The following is a 21,326-nucleotide window of genomic DNA, read 5'->3' as shown; positions in this document are numbered from 1 at the left end:
GCTCTCCCCCGCTCCCTTCCCCCATCTATGTCAAGATGAACTTGGTACTCCCTTTACTCCCTGATGTCACCGTGACAGGGAGTTGGCTGGCTGATGCTTCCTTGGGAGGCTCCTTGGCTGCAGAGGGGCTTGTGGGAAAAGGTGTACTAGGGCCTAGCTAGACTGACTCCTGGTGACTTCCACGTGAAATATGTCCATTTCTTTAAGGAAAGACTCACTGTGTAAGGAATACAGCTCTAGGTTGATGGATACTGCAGCACACGAGCCAGTCAGGTGTCATTGTCGCTGACGCTGGAGCATTTCAGTCAGTTACTCTTCTTTTTTGGGGGGACTTTCCTAGGAGGCCAGAGGACCCCTGCAGGATGGCCCCACTGCAGACGCACATGGACGGGCCAGCAGCGTCGCCAGCCCTGCTGAGAGAACTCCAGGTAGCCTCACTTCCTTGTTTGACTGGGTGGTGCGTCACTCTCTCGGCCTCTGTGACAAGGCCAGGGGGGTGAGCCAGCACCTCCAAAGCAACATTTCTTCAATTGGGCATCACGTGGCCCAAAACCCTTTGGACTCCTTTTTCATGTGCCAGCTGCTTGCATTCGGGGTCCCCTTTCTCTATGGCCTGTCGGAGGTGCTGGTACAAATCAGAGGGGAGTTTCACTGGCAGACTGTGAACCAGTAGGGGCGCCATTGGTCAGCGTGACCACCAAACTTCGATAATGTCTGTCTGTATTTCCAAGTGTTCTTGCTACAGCCTGGGGGCCTGCCTCGCCCATTAGGCTCATGGGGGTGGTTGGCCCAGGCTCTGTGTAGTAAACAGGAAGTCAGAGCAGACTGCTGTTAGCACTGAGCAGGTGAGCAGTCAGTGACAGGGCCTCCTTAGAGCTCTCGTTTGGAACTCTGGACAGCACGAAACTGTGGCAGTGCCCCACAGTCTGGGTTTGCATTCTCCTGAACTGGAAATTCTTGTGTCCATTCCCTATTTAGGTGTCTAGGTGAACTACACTTCTGTTTGGCTTGTGACCACTAAAGCACATGCACTGTCCGGTCACTGGGGCATTTGAACTTCTAAGGAGGATCAAGTCCTAATTTGTTCCACTTTCACTGACCATTTCCTCGTGTCAGGAGGTGAATGACACCATTCCTACCTCTGAAAAACACATTTATTCTGGTCTTAGCAGGGTAGGACTGACGAAGTGCATGGGCACTAAGCTTATTGTGAAGAACTGGGGGATTTTTTTCTTTAAATTGCCTCTCTCTCTGCTCTATGTCAAAGCAGCCTGTGAGATATGTCTGCAGTTCGGCACACTGCTGGGTGGTCCTGATGCCCTCAGACAACCCCAGACTGTTCACAGCTCGGGGGGCCTGTGTAGGTGAGAGGAAATCAACAGGGCCATGTTTCTGTCACACATTTCCTCTCGAGCAAATTATCTAAAGCAGCCATTTACAAATTCATACAAATTACCATCTAAAAACTAAACATTATCAGCTAATGACAGAAACTATGGAGAAGGAGTTGTTGGTGGAATTTCCATGATGGGAAAAGACAAGAGTTACCCACTCGGCCTTCCATTGGAAGGTTCCCAGCGTTGCTTCTTTCCCGTGGTTAAGAACTAATGTGAGCCTCATGGTGTGCGTTACGGCAGAGGGAGAATGTTCCAGAGGCTGGGCGGGACCCCTGGTGCAGTGAAACCCCCGCGGAGTTAGGTGAACTCTGCTCGTCCTGCTGCATGTGCCCTTACTGTGATCCGGGGAAGCTTTCTAAATGCCCTGCAGGTCGGACCAGCATTTTATAGCAATGTTTAAAACACAAATGACTTGGAAACCTTCTGTAGACTGAAACCCTTTATAATCTGTCTATGTCATGAAGTGCTGGCAGTCCTTTACAGAGCACTCAGGGAAGCGCTGGCAAAGAGAATCACAAAGGGATCTGGGCAGGGCTGAGCTCTGCACTCTAAAACGTGCACTTGACCAGTTCAGGGCACCACCTCTTCAGGTCTGCACCTGATTCCAGCACAAGTGGCTTTTCCAGGGAACTTGGCTACTCAGGAAAACAACTCGAAGAAGTTGAACTCTCCTTTCAGGTGTAGAGTACAGAACATTGTTTATAAAGCATTCAACACAGTGCAGTTCAGCTGCTCCTGCGCAAGCTGAGTTCCGTTTCCATTCTTGTTGTCTAGTTTGAAAACGTAATGGATTTCCGGTTGTTAGGGGTTGTAAAGAACTAAGGGTTCCACAGAGAAGGAGAAGAATATTCTATAAAACGGAGAGATGAGAGTTGGTGATGTGGTTAAAGAATCGAAGCAACCAAAAAAGAATCAAAGCCCTGAGGACATCTCGGTCCCCATGGTTCTGGATCCTGAGGGTGACTTGCCTGTTACAGCACAAGAGGTTCAAGATGTCCCAAAGGAGTTGCAGCTTGGCCCCTCAGATGAATGGGGCAGGCACTGTCCCCCAGTTCAGGGGACAGACACTGTAAGCTGAGGGCTGGTGAGATGCAGGTAGAACCTGCCTGTGGAGACTGAAGCTTGGGAAATTACAGCTGGGTCTGAACATGCTTGGAAGCACCTGCGCTTTCCCTGTGACGGGTCTAATTGTTGCCGGCCTCTGTAGAAAAGGAACAGAATTATGGTGGTTATTTTATAGCTGGCATGAAATGGACCTCTTTTTCTCCTTTGATAGGGATTTTCTTCCTTAAAGCCCAAGCTAAAGCTTTGATTAGTTAGCTAGAATTGCCTTTTGAAAAGCTTCAGAAAAACTCAGGTGTTTCGGGTTCTCAAATGTGCTCAGATAGCAGTGTTAACCCAGATCCATAGTGCGTCTTCTCGGCTGCACTCTAGGCAAGAAAAACTGTAAATGAATGAACTTGATCCTGCGGAGTGTAAATAAGCCACCCTCCTAGATGCATATCCCCAGGAGGCAGAGCTGGAAAAGCTACGACAGTAGCTGGCCTTGACCCTGCTGGGCTTTTTCTCTGTCTCCTCTTTATTCCGTGGCATTCCCCCTTCTCCCTTATGTTCTCCCCCTCATTTGCCAAAAGTCCTGCTCTTGCCAAAAACACACACTGCCCACAAAGTAGCGGACTCTACCCTAGGCCGCCTCTATAGGTTACCTACAGGTTTCTCTGGTTACCTGATCTGGAACTGCTGCCTAATTTAGTGTCTGGAGGGCATTGTTTGTAATGTGCTTTGAATATAGAAACCCTCTTTTCTGTTCTCAGAATCTGTGAACACTTTGTTTCCAAGCTTCTTACATTTACTGCTACAGATCAGTGGACCTGGCATAAATTTTCTTACGCGGCCTTATAGTTCCCACCCTGACTTCAGGAACAGTTTGGACAACAGGCAGAGAAAGAAAAACCCCAAATGAGATCTTTTCCTTTTGGATATAAGAGCCTCAGTTACAGGTTGGGGATCCTTTTCTTGTCCAGAGGAATCCCCTTTACGTCTCATATAGTGTGTGACTGAAAAAGAAGCTTAAAGCTCCTGGGGTATCTTAGCAAAACCAGAAGAGCTTCTCTAGTGCGGTGACAGAGGAGGGGTGGGAGAAACGTGCAGTTGTCTCGTCCTGTGGAAAAGGTGACCTTAACTCAGAGAGCTGCCCAGCAGAGTGACACATAGAGGTGCCTGGTGCCCTCCCGACGCCCCTCGCACAACCACCGTTAGCTTCCATAGGCTGGATGCTGAACGGGCGTCAGGAAACGCAGGCACGTCATACGCCAGCTCGAATGCCCGTGCTGCATGAGGAATTCCACTCGATCCTGGGGCTCCCGTCTGGCAGGAGGAAGTTAGGGAATCTTCTCACTGCTTTGCCTGTAATCCCTGAAGCTTTTCTGGAAAACCTATTAGTGCTAGGAGATTTTGCAATCCAGCTTAACACACCATCGCTACCCTGCAAGTAAGTCCTAGTTAATGGTGATGTGTGGATACTTATTTATATATACATATCTATTTATGTATATAAATAGGTTTATTTTATACATATGCATAGATTTTTATATATTGTGACCTGAATAATAACAGTGGTAATGAAGCTGTTTCTAAAGCTTCTCGATCCTTGGTTCTGGAGGGACTTGCCTTGAGAGCCATAGTGCTGGCCTGGTTCAGTGCTCTGGTCAGGGCTGAGGGGACAGAGCAGCCGCCACACATGTGGAAGTATAGACTTGGGGGTGGGTAGCCCAGAAAACGGGAGGACACACTCCCCTCTCAGGAGGCTCATTCAGGAGCACACTAGGAAAGCTGCCGTTATTGCTTGCGGAGTACCACAGAGAACCAGACACCCCCCGCCTCCGTTTTACTTCGAGGCTTGGGGACTGGTTCCACTGGGCTAGTTACTGCAGCTTGCTGCTTTCTCTTGGTGTTTAGTGGGACATTTTTAATTCTTAGTCCCTCCTAAAAGGGGCCCAGCATGGCCTTGATGGCCTGACCATTGAGTTAGGGTGTCCTTTTTCCCCGGCATTCAGCTCAGGGTAGAGGGCAGGGTGGGGGCTGGGGCAGGGGGCAGGCTGGGTTCCCAAGGCAATGGTCCAGAGAAGCCGGAGGAGGGAGGACGAGCTGTGCCCAGGAACACATCCCCTGTCCACCTCTGGCCTTCCCTGAAGCCTTTGTTTTCCCCTTGTTTTTAACCTGTGTTGTTCTGAGTTTTTGGTGTGTTTCTTTGTGAGTTCTTTTATTTAATTGTGTAACTCTGTTTTTGCGGTTACTGTGAAACTAAGGTGTTGTGCTTTTATTTTTTTAAAAAATGAATGTTACCATTCTTATTTAAGAGAATAAATTCCAAACAATCTTCAGGTTTCTGAGTTTTTCTTTTCCTTCCCTTTTTCCTGATTGGAGGGTGGGAAAGGGGGTAGCTCAGGCTGATCTCCGAGTGGGCTTAAAACCATTGTGGGGTGGAGCGGGGCAAGGAGAAGCAGAAGTGTATTAAAATGGGGGGAAACAGGTGTTTATACCTAAAATAGAGACTCCCATTAATGGCAGGGCCCTTGTTCAGAAGGTGGCAGACATTTTGCTTTGTAGCAATGGTGGGTAGAAAAGAGCAGGACAGACGCCACCCCTGGCCCATATTTGCTCAGGCGTGCAGGCAGCCTGAGGGCTAGAGCAGATGGAGGGGGGCATTCCACACTGAGCGGTGTCTGTCTGGGGACACACAGCCTGCACCCTCCTCCTCTGTCCCTGACTCTCAGGCTGCTGGGGACTGGGAGCCGCTGTGCTCTCCTCCGCCTTGAGGCTTCTGCCTGAGGCACGTGACCTTGCTCTTCCCGTGCCTCCTGTACCATCTTTGCTGTGACCTGGCCGCTGAGCTAGGCTATCTAGGTCTGCTTGGCCACTCCAGCCTCGAGAGGTGAGCCTGTCCCCTTCTCTCACATACTGCTGTGACCCTGCAGGGGGGCCTCCTGTGCTGGGCTGGCTTTGATGCTGAATTGGGTCAAAGGAGAGCAGCTTGGTGGAGCAGCGCTCAGTGCCAAGCCTGCTGCTGCAGGCTCTAGGAACACAGGGTCTGGGCAGAAGGCCTTCCTGGCCTTCTCCACTCAAGCAGCCCTCCCGGGACTCAAGGAGTTTTGGGGTTCCCCCCAGAATAGAGCAGCAGAGTGCTGGTTCTCTCAGCATTCCGTGTCAGGGTGGGGCTGCATCCCTACATAGCTTACAGCTCGGCCTGAACTGTCGCTTGTCTCATTTTAATCCTCCGAGCATCGCTAGTTCAGAATCGGTCCCAGAAGAGAGTTCACGTGGCCTCTCTTGGCCAACTCACTGCCACCCACCCCCCAATTCTGTACTTTGTTGACTTTGTTCCTCCCCATTCTTGGAAATAAGTCAGTGTCTGGGTACCTGCAAAAGGCTGGGAGAAAAAGATTTGGGACGTGGGGGATGCAGTAAGTGGGACTAAGTGGACTAAGAATCAGGGATAAGAAGGAACAGATATATGTATATAATTTTGAAACTTAAAGCTTTGCTGCTGTTGCCCTCCCATGTACCAGAAATAAAGGAGAGGAGAGCCATTATTGTTTAGGACAACGTACTGAAGAAGCATCTAAAGGAAAGTGGTGACAATGAACATGATTCTGTGCCACCCATTGTGAAGACCCTGGAGAATTTCCTTTAGGTCTCAGTTTCTTTCTGAAACTTCTTGAAATACATTCTCTTTTTCTCTCATAAACTCCCTGGTGATTTCCCTAATTTAGACACCTCCTTGGAGGGATCCTATGGTGCAGACATGGAAACAGTACCAGCAATGAAAATGGACCACTCTATTTTTATACTGAAAAATAGGGCAGGATGATGCTATGTAGGACACAGTTCCCACAAATATCCCCCTGAGGTACAAATGGAAGAAAAGTACCCATGTGGGGCTCTCTTAAATGTAACAGCCAGGCAGGGATTTCAGGGGGAATCCACCGTGCATCCAGTCCCTCTTACAAAGCTCTAAAACTGGGAGATTACAAAACCAGTCCTTACCTTGCAATTCAGACCCGCCAGGCATCCACAAGTGCCAACACGTGGATTAGTCATCATGGAACTATGAGGGGAGGAGATCAAATTGGCGCTCCCTGCCTGGGTTAAGCTATGGGCTGGCGTCGCAGCCCATGATCGTCAGAGGGGTGTGTTGGCTGCTGACACCTCTTCACAGTTGCTCCTTGTCCCTTCCCCACTGGTGTTCTGGAAGGGACCGGCTTTTGCGCATAAACACCTTCCATGTGCATGGAGAGAGGCGGGGCCCCAAGCATATGCGACTCTTCCAATTACTTCCAGGTGTCACTAGCCACGTGAACACCATCTCCCTTTTACTTCCTATGGGTCAGCTTCCACGTAGCTGTGCATACTTTATAAACATTGTCTGAGTATTTCTGAGGCACTTTAATGGGTCTCCAGGAAAGACAATGGGCAAGAGGTGGTGTCACTGCCAACACCCAAACCCTGACTCGAGCTAACTAAAAGTGACCTTGCCTTTGATGTTATCGTTTTTATTGTAAATCCTTACAATGGATTCAGAATTTCCTGTGGCCTCTTACCTCTCTTCTTTCTTTACTCTCTTCTTTCTGTACTCCCAGCTCGTTGTGATTATACATCAATCGAATGAAATTCTCCCAAGTGTGCCTGGTAGCTGACTGGGTTCTTTATTCTGTACTCTTGTAAAATGTCAGGGTCATTTCCCCTTCATCACTATTATTTCATAGTGTAGCCTGATTTCTTTTAGGTCTTTGCCTGGAACTATAGGTAGGTCTTTAGTAATTATGTTATGTAGCTCTTGTCACCAGAGGAACGCAGGCCCCTACTGCTTCTCTGAGATTCCAAAGCTACCCTACCTACACCCTGCATCCCAACGTTACTGGGCCCCTACCAAAGCCAAGTCCCCAAGAAAGGTGAACCCAGCTAAAGGTAAGGGCCCCCAGTTCAGTTGCTGAAGACCAGCGCTACCAGGCAGGGACCAGGCACTGGAAGAACTCAGCCTCAGTGGGTGTTTGTTTTCCTTGGCAAATATGACAAAACTAGGGCTGTTTCACTGGCAAAGACCTACATAAATATGTTTTCATTCAGTTCTCATGTTCTTTCAAGGTTAGTAAAGCCAGGAACACTGTGGACGTGAATCCCTGCGAGCTGGCCCTCCTGGCGTTTGGCAGCTGCCCAGAATGAAGCCCGAAAGGTGTGCTGGGCTTGACTCACTGGGCCTTAGGAAAGGAGTTTGTCCCCAGGCAGTCAGCCCATCGTCGGTTCCTTGGACTGAGCTTAACCCGGGAACCGAGGACTAGCTGACATCGGCTAGAATAGTTATAAAGCCCATTGATTCTTGTTTCCCTGTTTTCTGTAATTAAGTCAGGATCTAGAAAGACCACATTGGAGAGAGACCAACTATAACATTTCCCTCCCACCATTTTACCAATGCAGAGCTTACTTGGGTTTGTAGGTTGTTCTTTTAAAAAGTAAATATCCTCTCCTGGAGTTGGGTCTAATGTGAATAAACCAGCTACCTGCCTTTTAGCTAGGTTGACCTTTCTTGGGGACTTGATATTGGGGGGCCCAGAAATACTGGGTCCTGGGTACAGGGGAGGTGGCTCCAGGCTGTGCAGACCTCAGAGAAGCAGGCTATGCTGGGCGCCTGGGGTAGCAGGGTTAACCAGGAATAACAGGCTGCAGGAGGTGAGAGCCAAAGTCTTACTGGCTTTTCTGTGTTGCCGAGAGCTGGCAACCACCTTCCATGCTGCTGGAATACCGTGATACTTACAAATAAGAAAACCTCCTTCTCTGCTGAAGTCTTTATCTCAAATAAAAACAGGGAATAAAACGAAGTGTGCTAACTCCTGCTTTTCCCCCCATGTGATCAGTGCTAGTTAGTTTGCCATAGTAGCCCGTGTCATACTAACTCATAGAAAACAATGGGGAAGACCCGTAGTAATGGTAAGAGCCAGCATAGCACCCACTGTGCGATGGGCACTGTCTGGTGCTTTATGCGCACTCCTGGTTGACCCTCACCACCGCCTGTGAGGAGGCATCACTCTGCGGATGGGGGAAGAGGCACGCAGAAGTCAGGCGAACTTGACCGAGGCATGACTAATCAAGGCAGAGTTGGAATGGAATCTGTGCAGGAGACCCGAGACCACAGTGCATGCACTGTGCTGTAGCTCCCCTTCCTCGTTCTCTGCAGCCTCACTTGTCAGCGCTTTGGAAAAGGGAAGAGTGCTGTGTGTTCGCTCCACAAAAAAGATTTTTGTTAAACATGCATGAATGTCCCTTATGCATTTTTATTCCTGGGAAACACACATCCCCCACTTTCTTAGCAATGATCCCAGGGCTAGGAATGGGCCTTTGGGAAGGTATTATAGTAGTAGATTAAAGAGCAAAGGGTTTCATCGCTGATACGTGAAGGAAAATCATCAGGAGAAATTGAGGAAGAGCATAATAACCACTGAATTGATTGCAAGTAATATCAAATGGACTCCCTCTTCATTTTTTCCTTATTAACTCTATTTTTAATTGAGGTAATATTGGTATATAAGTTTCACGTGTACAGCACTGTAATTCAGCATCTGTATACCCTACAAAATGATCACCACCAAAAGTCTAGTTTCAATCCATCGTCATACAGCTGACCTGCTTCACCCATTTTGTCCCCAAGCCCCCTTCCCCTCTGATAACCACCAATCTGTTCTCTGTGTTTGTTTGGTTTTGTTTGTCTGTCTGTTTTGTTTAGATTTCACATATTTAGATTTCACATATTTCACAATACTTGTCTTTCACCAGTTGACTTATTTTCACTTAGCAAAATACCTTCCAGGTCCATTCATATTGTCACAAATGGCAAGATTTTATTGTTTTTTTTGTGATGGAGTAGTAATCCATTGTATACATGTACCACCTCTTCTCTATTTATCAGTTGATGGGCACTTAGGTTGTTTTCATATCTTGGCTGTTGTGAATAACACTGAAGTCAATCAACTCTCTTTGATTATCACAAATAAAAACAAGCCTCAAGTTGTATTAAGAATAAACCTAGAACAGTCTCTTGCTATGTCCCTCCAAATGGAAACACCCTGCCAGCCATCGGGGGGAGGTGGGGATTATGTTCAGGGACGATGTTTATTGTTCTCGGCCCCAATGTCACGACTTCTGACTTACAAATCTGTCTGCTGATTCTCTTTGTGTACTATCTCATTTTATTATAATTTTATAAAAAATGACACCAGAGGTGGTTGAGCTGACATTTTCATTTTCTTGCTGCTTTACAGCCACCATTCACAGTCCTTGTAAGAAACTGCTGCCCTGCCCCTGAGTGGAGTGTGGGTAGAAGGAAAGAGGGAGACTATTTTCTGCCTCTTTTTGACAGTTTGAGCAGAATCACCTGTGACAGGAGAGAAATATGGAAATTCTTATCTCTCCAAGTTTGAACCACTTTGGACTGAACTCACATGGGAAATGGCTGACTTTTAAATCTTTGGGCTAAATGTACATACTGCAATGAGCGGGTTTGGTTTTGCCCTGTTGGATAAAATTTGGTTCAGGCACAAAAATGCCTTCAGGAAGTGTCCTGAGCATGTACAGACAGCCTTGGGAAGGCATGCCCTGACAGGGAGCCCTTAGAGGTCGTAAGTTTTTTAGAAACAACAAAAAAGAAGAGTTAAGAGCACGAAAGAAGATACGTTTTTCCACATTGTGTCTTCAAGTTGAGTTTTTCCCTGGGTTCACTGACAGGAGCTACTATAGCAATGTCACACGGCTATCGGCAGGCTGCCGGCGTCTAGCAGGGAAAGGGTACGTGGAGGAGAACAGTTAATCAGACGTAGTTTGGGTTTCCTCTAATTCCTACTTTGGTCTATTAGTAGGGCTCACACGCAGGACAAACATGGGGACGTGTGTGGGTTGCCTTCCAGTGGCACCACAGAGAATGAGCAGTCATCTGTACGTGGATTGGTGCCGTAAGATGATGAAGACCAGATGCCTTACACGGCGACTTACGGTACATCTGCTCAGTGTGTACAGAACTAGTCCATCACTCAGCCTCCAAACAGCTCCCTCCCTGGGTCTTCTTTCTGGGTGCGAGCCAACAGCTGTCTGTTCAGCATGACAGTTCTCAGTTAGTCCTTTGTATATTGCATTTCCATTGGCCACAATGTCTTACCTTGGCAACAGAGATACAGACTCATGAGCTCACTGCTCTGTTTTCTCAGTGCACCTAATCCAGCCAAGCCACGCTCAGAGTATCTGGCAATTGTTGGCCTGTTTGGTGAGAGAGTAGAAGTAGTTTGATATGACTCGTAGGCCAGGGTTGCTCAAGCTCAGCCCTGCTGACATGGGCTAAAGACTTCTTCCTTTTGGAGGGCTGTCTTCTGCCTTGTAGGGAACTCAGCAGTATACCTGGTCTCTTCCTATTAGATGTCAGTGCACCCCCCTCCCGGGTGGTGACAACCAAAAATGTCTCCAGACATTGCCAAATGACTCCTGAGGAAAATCAGTTGACAACCACTGATGTGGACGAAAGTCAAAAGAAAGGACATGACGCTGGCATACAGTTAATCTCAGTTTTATTGTTCCCCATAGGAGATCAGGAAGAAGAGTGAGCATAATAAAAGCAATACAGAACCGTGTCGCATAGCCCTGGTCTCCGAATCTTACTGCCGACCCCTGTTAAACCTGTGGGCACACCCCCCCAATATGGTATACTTATGTACATGTAATTTGTATGCTAGCAGACGTTTACAAAACACCTTAGAAGGCAAGACTAAGAAGTACATTAAAAACAGAAGTTGTGGTGGGGTTTTTTTTCCTGTACCACATTGCATTGTCCGTGCACCCCAGATGTGCTCATCCTTCTGTGGTGGGTGACCACAGCCTCTGAGAATTGATCTGGGTCTAAATGGAACAAGCATAGATCTTGAAAAGTGAAGATGCTAATTTGAGTTCCAGTTCTATAACCTTTATCCTTGCCATTTTGAGGTTCTCTGAGCCTCAGTTTCCCCATCTTATAAAATTATAAAATGGAGAAAAAAAAGGCTGCCCGCTCCTCTCTATCTCATCAGGTGGTTGTAAAGAGCAAATAAGATCAAATGTATGGATACTTGTTTACTTAAAAGCATTACAGGCATATCAAACACGGTTATCATTGGTAGGGATTTCAGAAAAGGCTGGCATAATCAGAGAGAGAGTGAGTTAGGATTATTTCTACTGACTGGCCATCAGCCAGTGGGATTCAGACAGGACGGCCCGTTGGGGTATATTCCTAAACAGCAGAGATTTGGGGAAACACATCAGCCAGAAAGTCTCTGCTCTCCTGTCTGCAGCAGAGTAGGTCAGGCGCGTCACCATGCCTTGTCAACAGAGTGGGCCAGGCGAGTCACCGTGCCCTGCACGCCAGCTCTTCTGAAACATGGTTAGATGTCTGCACTACTCGGCTAAACCTGGCATTGCTTTCCCTCAGCCTCCTACCTGGGTGCCACGTGAAGTCACCTGCTGATTCTATGACATCCCAGGGCTGTACACTATAATAACAAAAGAGAAAACAATCAGAGAGAGGCTTTACATTTTGCTGAATTTTCAACACCTAACCTGAAAGTCCGAGAATGTGCCGGATGAGGTTAGCTGTAACTTAGGCAGAGCTGGGGTTACACGTGGTCCTAGGGAGTGTCTGGATCCGTGCTGGTTTGAGCCGCAACCCCCAGACCGTGGACCTCAGTGCTGCCCCAAGGACCATGTGCAGGAGACGGGCTGATTGCCTCTCCTGGACCAGTTGCGCGGCCGGGTGCCCTGTGGGTGAGCTGCTGCTGGTGCTACGTCACATTCCTTACGAAGGGCTCTCCCAAGTCTGGGCCAGCGCACACGGTGGCCATCAGCCTTCTGGGGCCTCTGTCTGTCCTTGGGCACTATGTTTCTTTTCCAGGCCAGTCTCAGTGGCCCTCTAACAGATGAAGACACAGGTATAAGCGTGATAGATGTGAATATGTCAGGTGGTCCTTGTGGGCGCTGCTGGAGGCGATTTTAGCTCCTTTCCAAACACATATCTCCGGCAAGCTGAGAGAATACTGTTGATGAGATTTTGCATCTTTCAAAGGAACCTACTTCAGAGAGCCTTTTGTTAGGGTGTGGGTTTGTCCCTCTTGATAGTCTGATTATGGCCAGAGCCCCCAGATGTTGAAAATCATTTTTCATGGCTCAGAAACCAAGCCTGCTCTGGAGCTGTGCAGCTTTGGACACACAGCTGCAGTGCCACAGGCACTCTGCTCTGGAGGACAGGAGGGATCAGAATAGGCCTGGCGTCTTGCTGGAAGCCTCGCCTGCAGACTCCTGGGCCCTTTCGGCCTCCCCCCTCTCCCCTCCACACATCATCGCTGGGTCTGACATTCTAGAAAGCAGCCACTCCCTGGAACTAAGCCACTCTCCACCGTCAAGTGAAGTCATGATTTCAGGACATCACTCATATCAGATCGTCTCTGTCCAGGGCCTAAATGGATAGAGGCTTCTGCGACCCTGGCATCTGCATAGGCTTTCTCTTTCTTAGGAGCTGTGGGAACTGTATTGTCTTGGTAGACTCGCCCTTGACACAGGGGTGGCACTCCCTGTTGTTCTTGGGGCCCTGGACAGCATGGAGCTACTTGAGATACCTAGAGATCTGAAGGTTTCTAAGTTATGATGAGGAACTGTGGCCAGAATATGTTCAACTAATCTCTTAAAATTATAGTGAAGTGTTATCCTAGTTTAGATACAGGATTGGAGCCTTTATTCTGATCACTTACTCAGAATGCTTTATTGAACACACACTGACACATTGACGAGCACCAGAAACACAGAAATGACTAATAATCTCTCCCCAGCAGAGCCTGTGGTTTGGGGTGTATTCCAACCTGTGAACAGGGGCTAGACGGCAGAATAAAGATGCATGTGAGAGCCCTTGGATGGTACCTACACGGAGCCGAGAGACAGAACATGGTGGGAGAGAAGGGACGGTCTCAGAGCTACCTTGTGGAACCATCCTTCTCTTTACCTGCTTTTCATGGTTTCAGAGATGAGCCCCACCGTTGGATGGACTTGGTAGATTATGTATGTTTGACTGTATAGAACCTCTTGGTTTGTGAGGCACACATGTGAGCTAATAAGTTAAACTAGGTAGCTCATGCCCCGTTGCACAACAGTTACCCCTTGTGAGATCTTACCTTCAGGTGTGTGAAGGTGGGCCGCCAGACAGGGAAGGCAGAAGACTAGTTAGAACCTGGCTCTTGTGGGATTTAACGGAAAACACAAGCACATTCCAGTGCTTTAGACACACCCACAATTTCCCACACAAAAGCGGTGGCCATTTGGTAGGGCAGCAGCCGGCTTAAGGATCAAGTCAGGTTCTGTCTGTGAGATATTATAACACGTGGAAAGCACATTATCAAGAAGGCTACGTGACACACGGGTGAGACTTCAATGGAGAGTAGGGTGTGTACATTAAAGGAAACCGCTTTGCCTTGGTCAGATAGAGTGACATGTGTCAGGATTTCCATCTGCCAAAAGGCACCTTTGGGAGACATTGTGAAAATAATTTCACATTAGCAAACTAACTTAAAAACCAAAGTTCTGTGGGATCACACAGATTGAGAGCAGAGGGCTGTGGTGATGAAAGAGCCCTGTGTGTCCCGATGGAGGGCAAGCAAGTGTTGCCAGCATTGCTGAGGACAACACCCAGTCTGCATGATGCCCCATCTAGGGGGGCTTTCTGGTACAGTTCTGGTTTGTCCCCATCGACTTTTTCCCTCTTGGGCCTCTCTGCTGTATAATGTATAGCTCAGAATCTTCCAGTTTTGGGGAATTAAATATCTCCAAAGTAACTGAGCTTCCCTTCAGTCCACATGACCTACTCTCCTCCATGTCCCCACATAAAAATGAAGGAAAAACAGTTCACGTGTAATGGGCAGTAACCATTGTGTCCTGCACGGTTGGGTGGAAGGATCCCAGCTTCAGAGGAACACAGCCCTGCCTTCATCCTAGCTCCGCCTCCACTAGGAATCCTAGCTCCGCCTCTGCCAGGCCCTTAGACATACTTATTACTTGACATCACTGAGACTCAAAATCCTCAGTGTAACATGGTGATGATAGTGACTGACAGGAATGTCGTGACAGTCGGTGGCCAGTGTGTGACATGCCTGTCATGTGTCTGACACTGGCAATTGTCCTCATTCCTTCATTGCCTGCTTCACGAGCAGACGCATCTTCCACACACCCTCATGTCATACGATCGTGGAAAGTTTCTGGAAGCTACTTCTCCCTGCCAGCAGGAAGCCGCAGAAGAGTCTGTCAGAGGTAGATGTGCAGGGACAAAGTGACCCTGCCATAGTGGTGGCCTGGAAACTTCTTCTGGGTGCCAGAGCAAGAGGAACCCTTTCCGTGCACAGCTGCAGTGCTTGCAATGTGCTGAGTGCCCTCCTGGAATGAGAAATAGCTATAACAGGTGTAAAAATGTGAGTCCGCTCAGGCAGAGTCCCTAAGGCACCTGAACTCGGGCTAGACGGGGACAGCCCAAATCGGTGGTCCCAGACACCTTCCAGTAAACAAAGGAAGACCTTTAACAAATGAGGGCCTTTTACCTAAGCCCCTCAATTGGGTTCTAGGCTGGTAGTGACGTCCCCGCACACACAGACCAAAGCCCTCCGCCCACAGATACTAGATCCCATTGTCCAGCATGACCAGAGCAGTGCTGAAGTCCGTGAGGCAGAGAATGACCCATCCCATTGTGTGAGCGCTGTAAGCCAAGGTGGCACTCAGTGTGCACCATGTGTGCCCTGCCGGTTTTCAGGCGGCTAAGCAACACTCATACAGGAACTTTAGCTCAAAGCAAGACGGAAGATGTGGACTAATCTCCAGACTTATTCTTTATGACCCAGACAGCTCAAGTCACTGGGGTCCAACAGCAGCTTCTAAAAGGAAGACCTTGTCCCACATAGGAAACTGTCTATGGGCCAGGCAGTGGGTTGTTCTAGAATAGCCGCTACTTCAAATGGTTTCATCCGTTTTTCTTGGTCTATGAGGAAGCATGGGGGAATAGCAGCTGTATCGTTTCCAACATGAGCAGGGAGAAGACAGAATTGAGGCATAGACTCCCCCTTACCAGCCTTCTGGGACAAGAGTTCTGTATGGGGAGGAGCACCCTCGCTTCCCAGTGTGATTTTGTGAATGTTTCTGTTGCAGTAAACCAGGCAACAGAAAGGTCACTTGGACAAATTTTGCACTGGATATGGGAATTTAAATTTGTATTGCTAGCCTGGTAATCTCCTCTCCTCAGGAGGTTTCATCTTCCTTAACACCTCCCTGAGACCATGTAGCTCAGCTGTAATCCATGGCTTGGTGCTTTTCTTAGTGCAAGATCACGGACAGGCAAGGCTTTGGGGGAATGTGGAGGAGAGCATCTGAAAAGAATTCAGTTAATCTTTTTTAAAAAAGAAGTCACAGCAAAATATCCAGTAACTTTTCAAATTAAATTTATTGGGGAGGAGGAGTATAAAAAAAAATTTATTGGGGTAGCATTGGTTAATAACATTTTATAAGTTTCAGGTGTACAATTCTATAGTACGTCATCCATATATTCCATTGTGTGCTCACCACCCCAAAATCTAGTCTCCTCCCATCACCATATATTTGACCCCAATCACCCTGTTCATTCTCCCCCACCCCCTTTCCCTCTGGTAACATTTATGCTGTTGTCTGTGTCTATCAAATTGTTTGTTTTGTTTGTGTGTTGCTTTCTGTTTTATATCCCACATATGAGTGAAGTCATATGGTTCTTGTTCTTTTCTGTCTCACTTAATTCACTTAGTGTGATGCTCTCAAGATCCATCCATGTTGTTGCAAATGACACTTTCATCTTATGGCAGAGTAGTATTCCATTGTGTATATATACCACATCTTCTTTATCCAGTCATCTATCGAAGGACACTTTGGTTGTTTCCATGTCTTGGCCACCGTAAATAATGCTGCAGTGAACACAGGGAGTAGATAGATAGATAGATAGATAGATAGATAGATAGATAGATAGATAGATAGATAGACAGACAGACAGATAGACAGACATCTTTACTAACAAATGTTTTCTAATTTTGGGGGAAGATACCCGGAATAGGCCTTGCTGGGTCACATGGTAGCCCTATTCTTAATTTTTTAAGAAACCTCCACACTGCCTTCAATAGCATCTGCACCAGTCTGCATTCCCACCAACAGTGTATGAGGGTTCCTTTTTCTCCACAGCCTCTCCAACACTTGTTACTATTTGTCTTGTTGATGATAGCCATTCTGACTGGGGTGAGGTGATATCTCATTGTGGTTTTTATTTCCATTTCCATAATAGCTGGTGAAGTTGAGCATCTTTTCATATACCTACTGGCCATTTGTATGTCTTCTTGGGAAAAGTGTCTGTTTAGGTTCTCTGCCCATTTTTAGATAGGACTGTTTGGTTTTTTGATATTGAGTTATATGAGTCCTTTATATATTTTTGATACTAGTCCCTTATCAGACGTGTTGTTTGCAAATATCTTCCCCATTTGGTTGGTCACCTTGATTTGTTGATTATTTCTTTTGCTCTGCAGAAGCTTTTTAGTTTGATGTAGTCCCATTCATTACTTTTTGCTTTTACCTCCCTTCCCTTTGGGGTCAAGTTCATAAAATCCTCTCTGAGACCACGGTCCATAAGGTTAGCATCTATGTTTTCTTCTATGGGTCTTATTGTTTCAGGTCAGTCTTATATTTAAGACTTTAATCCATTTTGAGTTAATTCTAATGTATTGTGTCAAAATAGTCTAGTTTCATTCTTTTGCATGTGGCTTTCCAATTTTCTCAGCATCATGTACTGAAGAAGCTTTTTTTTCTCTATTGGATGCTCCTTTGTTGAAAAATAGTTGCCCATATACATGTAGGTTTATTTCTGGGCTCTCCATTCTGTTGCATTAGTCTGTATGTTTGTTTTTCTGCCAATACCATACAGGTTTTTTTTTGTTTGTTTTTTTGTTTTTTTTGTTTTGTTTTAAGATTTTATTGGAGAAGGGGAACAGGATTTTTATTGGGGAACAGTGTGCACTTCCAGGACTTTTCTCCAAGTCAACTTGTTGTCCTTTCAATCTCAATTGTGGAGGGTACTGTTCAGCTTCAAGTTGTTGTTCTTTCAGTCTTAGTTGTGGAGGGCGCAGCTCAGCTCTAGGTCCAGTTGCCGTTTCTAGTTGCAGGGGGCACAGCCCACCATCCCTTGCGGGAGTCGAACCGGCAACCTTGTGGTTGAGAGGACACGCTCCAACCAACTGAGCCATCCGGGAGCTCAGCGGCAGCTCAGCTCAAGGTGCCGTGTTCAATTTTAGTTGCAGGGGACGCTGCCCACCATCCCTTGCGGGAGTCGAGTAATTGAACTGGCAACCTTGTGGTTGAGAGCCTGCGCTCCAACCAACAACTGAGCCATCCGGGAGGCAGCTCAGCTCAAGGTGCCGTGTTCAATCTTAGTTGCAGGGGGCAGAGCCCACCATCCCTTGCGGGACTCGAGGGATTGAACCTTGTGGTTGAGAGCCCACTGGCCCATGTGGGAATTGAACCGGCAGCCTTTGGAGTTAGGAGCATGGAGCTCTAACCGCCTGAGCCACCAGGCCGGCCCCATACAGTTTTAATCATTGTAAGTTTGTAGTATAACTTGAAGTCAGGGAGTATGATACCGCCTGCTTTGTTCTTTTTTCTTAGGATTGTTTTGGCTATTCAGGGTCTTTTGTGGTTCCACACAAATTGGATAATTTTTTGTTGTTATTCTTTTTCTTTTCTTCTTTTTTTTTGAAAAATGCCATTAGGATTTTGATGGGGATTGCATTAAATTTGTATACTGCTTTAAGTAATATGGCCATTTTAACGATGTTGATTCTTCCAATCCATGAATACAGACTATCTTTCCCTTTCTTTATGTTTTCTTTAATTGCTTTCAACAATGTCTTGTAGTTTTCAGTGTATAGGTACTTCACATTCGTTGTTAAATTTATTCCTAGGTATTTTATTCTATTTGTTTCATTTGCAAATGGAATTGTTTTCTTCATTACTTTTTGGTATTTTATTGTTAGTATATGGGAATGCAAAGGATTTTTCTACATTGATTTTGTATCCTGCAATTTTATTGTATTTATATATTGTTTTTAATAGTCTTTTGGTGGATTCTTTAGGTTATTCTATATAGAGAATCACGTCATCTGAAATAGTGAGTTTTGTTTCTTCATTCCCAGTTTGGATGCCTTTTATTTCTTTCTCTTGCCTGATTGCTCTGGTGAGGACTCCAGTGCTGTGTTGAATAAGAGTGGTGAGAGTGGACATCATTGTCTTGTTCCTGATCTGAGAGGAAAAGCTTTCAGTTTTTCACCATTGAGTATGACACTAGCTGAGAGTTTGTCAAATATGGCCTTTATTAGGTTGAGGTACTTTCGTTCTGTACCCATTTTATTAAAAGTGTTTTAATCACAAATGGATGTTATGTCTTGTCAGATGCTTTTCCTGCATCTGTTGGTATAATAGGAAGATTTTTATCCTTAATTTTGTTAATGTGATGTATAACATTGATCAATTTTCAAATGTTGTTCCATCCTTGTGCCCCTGGGATGGACCCCACTTGATCGTGATGTATAATCTTTTTAATGTGTTGTTGTATTCAATTTGCTAGTATTTTGTTGAGGATTTTCATGTCTATATTCATCAGAAATATTGGTCTGTAATTTTCTTTTTTCATGTTGTCCTTGCCAGGTTTTGGTGTCAGGGGTAAAGGTGACCTCATCAAATGAGTTAGGAAGCATTGCCCCTTCTTCAATTTTTTTGAGAGAGTTTGAGAAGGACAAGTATTATGTCGTCTTTGAATGTTTCATAGAATTCATTAGTAAAGCCCTCTGGTCCTGGACTTTTGCTTTTGGGGAGGTTTTTGATGATTGTTTCAATTTCCTTACTGTTGATCTGTCTGTTTAGGTTTTGCAATTCTTCATGATTCAGTCTAAGAAACTTACATATTTGTAAGAACTTGTCCATTTTTTCTAGGTGATTGAATCTGGTGGCATATAGCCTTTCATGGTATTCTTGTATGTTCCTTTGGATTTCTGTGGTATCTGTTGTAACTTCTCTTTCATTTCTGATGTTGTTTACTTGAGTCTTTTTTTTCCCTAGTGAGTCTAGCCAGAGGTTTGTCAATTTTGTTTATCTTTTCAAAGAACCAGCTCTTTTGTTCTCTATTTCATTTAATTCTGTTCTAATTTTTATTATTCCCTTCGATCTACTGACTTCAGGCTTTATCTGTTCTTTTTTTCTGGTTCTTTAAGGTGTAATGTTAGATTGTTTATTTGAGATTTTTGTGTCTTGAGATAGACCTGTAATGCTGTAAACATCCCTCTCGTTACCGCTTTTGCTGCATCCCCAAAATTTTGATATGTCGTATTGTCATTCTTATTTGTCTCTATGTATCTTTAGATCTCTTATTTCTTCTTTGATCCAGTTGTTGTTTAATCTCCACATATTTGTATTTTTTCTGGCTTTCTTTTTGCAGCTGATTTCCAGTTTCAAAGCACTGTGGTCAAAGAATATGCTTAGTATGATTTCAGTTATCTTAAATTTGTTGAGACTAGTTTTGTGCCCCAACATATAGTCTATCCATGAAAATGGTCCATGTACTAAAGAAGAATGTATATTCTGGTGTTCTGGATTAAAAGTTCTGTAAATATCAATTATGCCTATTTGGTCTAATGTGTTATTTAAGGCCGATATTTCCTTTCTGATTTTCTGTTTAGATGATCTATCCATTGCTGTAAATGGGATATTTGGGTCCCTACAATAATTGTATTTTTGTCAGTTTCTCCCTTTAGTTCTGTTAGTAATTGCTTTATATATTTTGGTGCTCTCAGGTTGGGTGCGTGTGTGTTAGTAAATGTTATTTCTTCTTGATATATTGTCCCCTTTATCATTATAAAATGTTCATCTTTGTCTTTTGTTACCTTTTTTATCTTGAAATTTATTTTGTCTGATGTAAGTACTCTGAACCACTTTTCTCTGGATGCTAGTGCTTGCAGTATCGTCTTCTGCCCTTTCACTTTGAGTCTCTGTTTGTCTTTGCAACTGAGATATGTCCCCTGAAAGCAGCATATAATTGAGTTTTGTTTTTCAATCCACGCTGCTACTCTGTGCCTTTTAATTGGTGAGTTCAGTCCATTTACATTTAGGGTGATTAATGATATATGAAGATTTCCTATAGCCATTTTATCTTTTGTTTTATGGTAACTCTGTGTCTGCATTGTTTCTTTTCCCTTGTGTTTCTGTTTGTTTATTTTAGTTTGGTGGTATTCTACAATTTTTTCCCCCAGCATTTCTTCCTTTTTTATTTATGTGTTTCAGTTCCAGATTTTTGTTTTGTGGCCTTCCATGTTTTTAAGTTTATTTTCTGGAGATTTTTAATTTTATTTCTGAATCTTATTCATTATGTTTGATGGATTATTTCTCTGCCATGGCATTTGTGGAAATTAAATCTTTCTTTCTTTCTTTCTTTTTCTAAGTATTTGACTCTTCACTGTTTAGCAAGTTGATAAGTAGACGTATTTCTTTTGTTTTCTAGTAGGTAGTGCTGAAGTACAAGTTTTTATTTTCTCTTATCTTCACTGCTGGGGCTTCTAGGATCTCTGTGGGGCACTATGGCCTCGGCCATGGAAAATGCCTCATGTTCCCCAATGAGATGGGCATCCTCTCTACGACCCAGTCACTTTGGTCTCAGGGAACCACCCCCATAAGGGGATGTGATGGGCTATGGGCCTCCTGGCCTGTGTGTTCCCGGTGCCACCTTCCTGTAGCCAGAAGCTGCCAGCAGAGCTGCTCTGTTTGAGGTGATCCAGCTGCCTC

At 45.5% G+C, this 21,326-nt stretch overlaps 1 protein-coding gene across 25 annotated transcripts in view; it reads left to right on the top strand.

Annotated features, from left to right (window-relative positions):
• Positions 1-21,326, top strand: part of MICAL3 (microtubule associated monooxygenase, calponin and LIM domain containing 3) — a 224,696-nt gene that overhangs the window by 151,387 nt on the left and 51,983 nt on the right. For all 25 annotated transcript variants that reach the window (XM_074325093.2, XM_074325111.2, XM_074325109.2 and 22 more), the window contains one exon: positions 341-428. In XM_074325093.2, coding sequence (XP_074181194.2) covers positions 341-428 — 88 coding nt within the window. The remainder of the gene's footprint in view (positions 1-340; positions 429-21,326) is intronic.

The sequence above is a fragment of the Rhinolophus sinicus genome, chromosome 1, assembly GCF_057876585.1.
Source record: "Rhinolophus sinicus isolate RSI-liver-muscle chromosome 1, RSI-T2T, whole genome shotgun sequence".
Classification (NCBI taxonomy): Eukaryota; Metazoa; Chordata; class Mammalia; order Chiroptera; family Rhinolophidae; genus Rhinolophus; species Rhinolophus sinicus.
The sequence above is the reverse complement of the archived record's forward strand: the minus strand, read 5'-3'. Positions and strand labels throughout refer to the sequence as shown.